At 33.4% G+C, this 8,527-nt stretch overlaps 1 protein-coding gene across 1 annotated transcript; it reads left to right on the top strand.

The window, feature by feature from the left end:
* The first annotated feature begins 974 nt into the window (after window positions 1-974).
* On the top strand, window positions 975-3,332 carry LOC135120309 (zinc finger MYM-type protein 1-like). Its single transcript, XM_064044611.1, has one exon. The coding sequence runs from the start codon at window positions 975-977 to the stop codon at window positions 3,330-3,332; it is 2,358 nt and encodes a 785-aa protein (XP_063900681.1).
* The last annotated feature ends 5,195 nt before the right edge of the window (window positions 3,333-8,527 follow it).

The raw sequence follows: 8,527 nt of genomic DNA, 5'->3' as shown, positions 1-8,527 counted from the left end.
AAAATACAGTTTCTAGCTAAAATTTGATGGTTTCGTTGCACTTTCCGAGCCCGTAGGGTATCTGATTGGCTTAAAAGTACAAGAAAACACTTCAAAAGTGACGTTTCTTTATTATTATTATTATTATTATTATTATTATCCTCGATCTTGACTTAGAGCGACACTTGCTGCTTTAGCATCAATTTTAGGGAGGCATTGGCAAAAATGCATTGCCGCCCTAAAACGATTTATTTCTAGCCATACAGAGGCATAATGGCACTAACGTGGCACGAAAATTTTCATTCTATAGATGGCGCTCGGATGTTCTCACCGAGCTTATTTATATTTTAATGTACCTATTGTCTATAAGAGGGCGTCTTAAATAGAACAACGCATTTCCACATTCCGAGTTAGGGCTTAGAAAACACAAAGTGCACCTAATTCACTTTTAATTATGTTTTCTTAATTCAAGTCATAGCCAATAAATATATAGATTGAATAACTTCATTTATTAAATTGGAATAAAAATAAAATAGACCTTATTTATTACAAGGTAACTAACAAGCAATCTATACTGAAATGTGTCTACTTTTTATTTTATAAGAATTTATGGATTTGATGTCATCATTTGACCAGGCACGTAACCAAGGGGGGGCCTGGGGGGACACAGGCCACCCCAACAAAACCCTGTGCCACCCCTGGTGCACCCTTAAATTAATTTTAAATTTTAAAAGTAAGCAAATTCGAAATTTCAGATCAACAGTAAATTTTAGATGTGAATAATCTTATGTTCTTATCTTATAATATAACTCTCTGAGTAAAGCGATACTGCTGTGAACAGTTTTGGTTTTGTCGATAACTTTTTTAAGCAATTAGCCGATACAGCAGATATGCCTTTTACACACTATGCAGTTTGACACGCAGGCTTTTGATATTTTGTGGTGTTAGTTTTCCGGAGTCTTTTGTCCCGTGTCGTTCAACTGTGTCTGTTAAAAATGTCAGAAAAAAAACGAACGCTTTCAGATTATTTCACCGCATTTAAAAAACTGAAACCTGGTGAACAGACTGCTAGTGATAGTGCAGAAACTATTTGTGAAACTGCAAGTAGTGATCCAGGACCTAGTAAAATAGACGAAACTTTAGAAGAAAATGATGAGAGTTTTGAAAATCTGCAGTCAACGGATAGTGAATCACTTTCAGAAGCTGATTCTGAAACGGAAGATTGCGAAGCAAAATTTGAGAGCTGGATAAAATTTCGACAAAATCCGGAATTAAAACTCTCGAGTAGATCACATGTGCCAGGGCCTTTAGATTTGTCGCAGACGAAAGTGGATGAACCAAAACAACCTGTTTTACAGTTCTACCCAAAAACAAAATTTTTAAATAAGTTTCGTCAGTTTAATAAAGCCTGGTACAATACCTTTCCGTGGGTAGAATATAGTGTCAGTGCCGATAGTGTATATTGTTTTGCGTGCAGACATTTCTCACCTCATGCATCAGATCAAAATTCAAATGTGGCATTTATCTGTGTAGGTTTTAAAAACTGGAAAAAAGCAATGGACCAAACAAGTGGGTTGAAACTGCATAATTCAAGTTCTGACCACAAAAGCTGCATGATCAAGTGGAGTTCTTTTAAACAAATTAAAGCATCTGGAGAAGGATCAGTTGCGGGACAGTTAAGTGAAGCTCATTTGAATTCAGTGAAAGAGAACAGACTGTATGTAAGTATCGTTGTGGATGTTATACTTTATACAGCAATGCAATGTATTGCCCAAAGAGGATCCAAAGAAAATTCAGCGAGTAGTAACCGAGGAAATTTTCTGGAACTGTTATCATTGTTTGCAAAGTATAATGATGTCGTAAAAAAGAAGTTGAATGAAGAGGGTCACAAAAATCCAAAATATACTAGCCCGAAAATCCAGAACGAAATTTTATTTATTATTTCACGAATGACGTTGGAAAAAATTTCTACGGAAATTAACAAAGCGTCATGTTTTGCCGTAATATGTGACGAAACAAAGGATATTAGCAAAACCGAGCGGGTGTCGGTTGTACTTCGATATTATTTGGATGGTACCGTTTACGAAAGATTTATTGGATTCCACGCGGCCCAAGACTTGAATGCAAATTCCTTATTTTCTTATATTAAAAATTTGTTGCAATGGTGTTCTGTAGACATCAAGAGGTGTGTTGCCCAAACCTATGATGGTGCCAACGTAATGAGTGGTCGTGTGGGTGGTGTGCAAAAATTATTTACTGATGAGGTCGAACAAGCCATCTACGTGCACTGCTACAGTCATAGATTAAATCTAGTAGTAGTTGATATCTGTCGCAATTTGACTACGGCAAATTTGTTTTTTGGTTTGATAGAAAATTTGTATGTATTTGTGTCTGGTTCTGCAATACATGCACAATTTATTAATATACAGAAAGAACTCCGTCCAAACAAAAAACCGATTGAACTCAAAAAAATATGTTACACAAGGTGGACGGCTCAAGTTTTCGCTTGCTTATCTTTAAAAAAGGTGTTTTCTGAACTGTTGATTTTGTTAAATAAATTAAGTGTCAGTAAAAGTGCTCGGTCAGCAGAAGCTCTTGGACTTCTACATCAGCTGGACTATACTTTCATATTTAATTTATGCATGTATAGTCAATTGTTGTCTATTTTCAAAAATGCCAGCGATTATCTACAAAAAGTCACATCAAATCTTTCAGAAGCAAACATTTTAATAACTTCTATTTACGACACAATAATGAAGATGAGAACTGATGACAAAAATGAAACCTTTATGGAAATATTTTCTGAAACAGAGAAAATATGTGCTGACAACAACATACCAATAGAAGCAACAGCAAGAAGAAGAAAAATGCCAAAGAAATATATGTCATACTTGGTCACTGAAGAACTAAATAATTTGGAACGCAGTGAAATATTTAATAGAGAAGACTATTTACACAAAATATTTTATCCCGTTCTGGACTTAATTACAAATGAATTACAGAATCGTTTCGAAAAGAATTCACCAATTGTCAACGCATGCGACGCCTTACATCCCGAGAATCCCTCATTTTTAAACTACGACAAATTATTACCCATGGCACAACATTACCACAGTGAACTCGAAATTTTACAAGCGAAACTTAAAATAATTCCAAATACAATTAAACAATATCAAATAAAAACAAAAGTGAATATTAAAAATATTATGGATTTTATAGACATGCTACAAAAGTACGATCTTGTGTTTCCCGAGATATTAAAATTAGGTGTCATTGGTGTAACAATTCCAGTTTCTAGTGCAGCATGTGAAAGGACTTTTTCGTGTTTGCGGCGTCTTAAAACTTATTTGTGAAATAAAATGTCGGATGAAAGACTTGTTCACCTGGCAATTATCAACATTGAACGAGAAACAGCTAAATCGTTGGACACCTCAAAAATTGTCGATGAATTTGATGCAGCTCATAAAAACCGTCGCATAATTCTACATTAACAACCCATCTCATTCCTGGTAAGATTTTATTAATTTTATCTTGACTACTAGCGAAGTTTTTTTTAACTACTTTTTGAATTGTTGGCATATCATAATGAATACTATATGTATTTCTAGTACATATACATACCTATATACAAAAAGCAAACATATCCGTACAGTAAAGTCACTAACGCATTAACGTGAAAATCTTGATTATTCTACCTCTCAATATTAAAAGTAAATACCTGTCAATTTCAACTATTTGCACCCCATTAAATTTATATACTGGTTGTGATCCAAGTAAAATGTTGATTTATACTAATGAAGACTTTTTTTAAAGGCCCCCTTATTTGAAATTTGTGCCCGGGCTGGGCCCCTCCAAAATAAAAGGCTGGTTACGTGCCTGCATTTGACATAATGTAATCTTTCGACCTTGACAGGTCGCCGCTTCATGGTTTTGAAGAAATTCATAGTTTAGCCAGAGAACATAGAGAAGCGTCATAGTTTAAATTAAATGTCGGTTGAGGACTCCGCAATTTATGCTGGCAGCAGTGTTTGGTTTTAACTAGGAATGAAATTAACTAGAACAAATGTCACCATATTTTTAACGACGCGTTTTACTTTCGACAAATTGACACTAGATTTACCAGAATATTACAAGCTGCTTAGTTTCCTTCATTTTCATTCAACTCATGAATTACAATTATAGTGAAACAAGGTTTTTATTGGCATCGACTATTTAAATTTGGCGCTTGCCTTTGGCGGTTGAGGACTGCAATGTCAATAAGGGTGGTTTTGCAAAATCAGCCTGTATGTCGCATCTATATTAATCTATGGTTTAGCTGCTGTATGTTTGCGGATGTGGCGTGCAGTAATTGTTTCATTTTCTATCATTTATTTTTAGTTTTATAAAATTCAATAAACGTAAATATGTATGGATAACATTTTGAAGACATTTAAATGGTTGTTCATTAGGTCCCAATTCTTCCATATAATTTGCAATTTATCGGATAAAGGAATGAACATTAATTTTATAATTTAAACAAATGTATTTTTCCTTTAAATTAACGTGAGCTCAAAAACATTTGACAAGTTATTTGTGTTGTTGCCTCCTTAGATCATATAATAAATAGATACCACCACGCCGTGTTCTTTCCCTAGAAGAGCCTGTGACGACATCCTCCTGTCACATATCTCTCTTGTGCATGGAGGGATTACAACGAAGCTATCCTTGCCTGATCACTATTTGAATTTTGCGCGCCTAAATTTGAGGAAGTATGTCTGAACTAACTTCGTACGAAAGATGTTGACAGCTTGATTTTATAAATAATTCACAGTAGATAACGAAAGGAATAGTAAATTATTGGGCAGCAATTGTGATCCTTTATGATTACATCACTTAAAATAGGATCTTTGGTCTAAATTCTAAAATTGTTTTTCGTACAAGAACACGAAAGAGAGGTTAGAAGAAATCTGTCAAAAGCGATTTGTTGCGCTGGTGCCGTAAAAGGATGGAAGTGAAATAGACATATACAGATGAAATACATATAACAAAGATGAAGATGTGGTGATGACACAAGGATAGCATACTACTCCGCTTGACGTAGAAAACGACAACAGATAGCTTCATGTCTAGTCACAGCTTTCAGTTTGAGTATTGGTATCTATTTATTATATGATCTAAGGTTGCCTCATGTTATTTTTTTATGGCATGATATGTTTTTTGAATGTAAAATTAAAGTAGTTACAGAATTTAACTAAAACAATGCCCAGTTGAGGTACGTAATCCGTTACATTTTTACTGAAAAATTACAAGTCATTTAAACATTTAAGACAATGTATCACATAATTTCTTTTCGTTAATTGATTCATTATCAATATAAAATTTTGCTTAGAATGAGTGGGGAAATACGGTAAAATCATGTATTAAACAACGACAAAAAATTTAACGACCATTTCTAAATTTTAATTAAAAAAAATATTACGGACCATTTCAACGTCTAGTTGGACATGTTTTACCGTCCGCTCGCTTATATCTCCTGAGCAAACCCGCTTGGAATTCGAAACACAGGCAACCTGACGTAATTTTTTTATGAGGCGTTACTCTTAAAGTGCAGAAAAAAACAAGACCTAGAAAAAGTTTAAATAAAAAAGTTTAAAAAAGTATATACAATCTTAAATTTTCCAGTGTTATAACTCCACTTTGATTACAAATATAAGTATACTACTTATGGGCCATTCTCAGTTCGTAGAAAAAAAATGTGATTTGTCCTTCCTTACCGAATTTTTTAAATGAATGATTACATTGCATGCTTGAATTTATAAATAACATGTATTCTTCAAAATCCATACTTAATTTCATGTCAAAATTTAATAATCACTGAGATATTAATTCTAAAAACTCAATTTGTTATTTGACATGGCATGTGATATTGAAATTAGTTTAACTGAATTAATGTTTTCTGTCTCAGATTGCACAGATTTTTTTTTGATTTGGGATTCACAATATTCTTTGTTATATAAAAGAAAGATTGACACACAATTTTGTTAAGCTTCATTATCACTATTTTAAGTCGTGTGAATTTTGTGATATATTTTGCTCAAGAATTGCAATGATAGTGGAATTTCATTGCTGCTTAGTGAGATTTTGCAAATGAACATTTGAAACTCTGTGCCATGATTGTAGAAAATATGAAATTTATTATAATATGGTGGGTATGTCTATGACTTCAAATTGAAGATACGAGTATCTGTAAAACAACAAGTCTGATAAATACACGTCCGTCCCACATAGTGTGTCAGAACCATGGCCACCATAACAACCGTAATAATGAATATTTTTCTATGGAATTGTTTTAGCCGTTAGATGATGTATATTGAAAGCAGTGTGCTACATTATAGTCGCACAATTTAAAAAATAAATGTCAGGACCATGGAGGGTGTCAGAATTGTAGCATTTTCAAAGCCACTATGTAACTCTGTTTATGATTTGAATTTAATAATAATTTCCGGCACCATTCATACCCACAAGTTAAAATCGACAAGTTCTAATAGGATTTTTCTTCGAGAAGTGAAAAGTTTGCAATACTCTTTCAATATATCATGCGAGCACTATACAGAAACATCGCTTGAATTCATGATATAGGACAACAGCCCTCTAAAATGCAAAAAGAGTAAAATGTTTATTTTCATTCTAGTTATTAAAATTACTTTTGTTAACATGTTTACAAATACGTTATGATAATCAGGTAAGTTCCCCATGAACGCGTATTTGCGAAGTGCGAGTGTCGCGTATCTCCATTCGACCAATGAAATCCAAGAAAATTTTGTACGCGCGTATCCAAGGTCACTTCGCTTCGAGTTGATTTTACTTTAACTTTTACGCGTAGAAAAGAGGTGCTACGGCGGTCAAATTCGAATGGTTTGCAAACATGACCTCAAATATTTTTCCGGATCAGAATCTCTCATTGTGTGTGACAAATTTGCACTGGCCCCTTGCAATAATCGGTTTGTTACAGTAAAAATAGGTCGCACCCAAAACTGTCTTTCATTCGCTTTCTTTGCTTCCAGATACAAGGCGTACACTTTAATATTTTTTTTTCGTAATGCTATCTTCCTTACTTTATTTTTCCTTTTTCAGTATATAAAACATAATTTCGTGATGAGTTCTTGACACAGCTCTACTGCTACTTTCTTATTATATTTCCCCATTTCGAATTACATATGAAAGTAATGACAGATCTGATGACAACTTGGTTATATTTTGAGGTTATATTAACTTATATTTTATGCTACGCCTTTACGCGTTTTACGTTTATACGCACGCAATGGGGAAGCCATGTTTAAATGCAAGCTTGCGAATGCCAACGATACGCGTACGCAGATTCGCAAAAACGCGTAGATGGGGAAGCGGCCTCACACTCATGGGCATTCTGTCAAACCGTGGATGAATTTTTTGGTAATAATTTTTGTTTGCCCTTTCTGTGACATTCGAGCTCAACCATTATTTTTTTTATTTAGATTTCTTGTTCTTTAATTTATGTATATTTGTTTATTTATTTATATGTGAAATTATCTGTAAATACGACTGTAATGTCAAATAATATTTGTATTTAGAATTATATTCACTCCGGTACATATTAAGTATCCTGTAAATGGGCCACGTCTCTTGGATAATGATAAACATTTAAACATTAATACAAACTGTGTTTTAGGCTCACCTTCTCATAATAAACTCATACGCACTAAAAAAAACATCAAATTTGAAATTAACTTTTCCGGATCGCCAAATGCAAATGACCCTTATACATATTTAGATAAATTAAATTTATTTTTTGATAAAGATAATTTTTAATCCAATTATATTCAAACGGGTATTTCATAATTTCGGGCGTAATATAACCTCAATGTTAACATCAGATATTAAAATTTGAGCATTTGAACGCGTGATAGTATAGCGGTTACACAAATAGCATAATTTCAAATCACGTCTTTCGGACGTTTAATTGAAGGTTTCATCGAAATGCCGTTAATTTTTGGTGTACATTTTAAAGAATGTCTACAATAAACCTTAAAATTAGTCAATGACAGCTGGCAAAGCGAAATCGTACAGCTTAACCTCACTTTTTCGTATATTTAAATTAACGCTGTTCAACAATTAAGTCAATAGATAATAAGAGTATGCACAATAAAGAACCTGAGTTCTGTCACGACCTCTTTCAAAAAACAAAACGCCACTTTTTGATTTTTTCAACTGAACACCCACCATGTTGCATATAGATACCTGGTAACCCATAATAAGCTAAAGAAAAGAAATATGGTTGAAGTGGTACGTCTTTAAGTGGAATTATTTGACTTCTTCAGAACATATTGAAGACAAGTTTTACCTAAGTTATGAATACATTCTTATTTCTCTAAAAAATAAAAAATATTGAACGCTATAGGAAACAGTTGACAGTATTCCAAAATGGTGTATATGATGTTAATATATATTTGAACACTCACAAATTTGGAACGAAAGGCCCTAGGTTAAAACTAATACAGCTAATCTATGCTTTATGGTTCAAGAATCAATA

Source organism: Zophobas morio, unplaced genomic scaffold (genome assembly GCF_036711695.1).
Source record: "Zophobas morio isolate AGI-343-1 ecotype UQ-CSIRO unplaced genomic scaffold, CSIRO_AGI_Zmor_V1 ptg000374l, whole genome shotgun sequence".
NCBI lineage: Eukaryota > Metazoa > Arthropoda > Insecta > Coleoptera > Tenebrionidae > Zophobas > Zophobas morio.
The sequence above is the reverse complement of the archived record's forward strand: the minus strand, read 5'-3'. Positions and strand labels throughout refer to the sequence as shown.

What these genes read in the sequence shown, in the direction of transcription:
- LOC135120309 (XM_064044611.1), top strand. Translation starts at nt 975, where the DNA reads ATGTCAGAAAAAAAACGAACGCTTTCAGATTATTTCACCGCATTTAAA.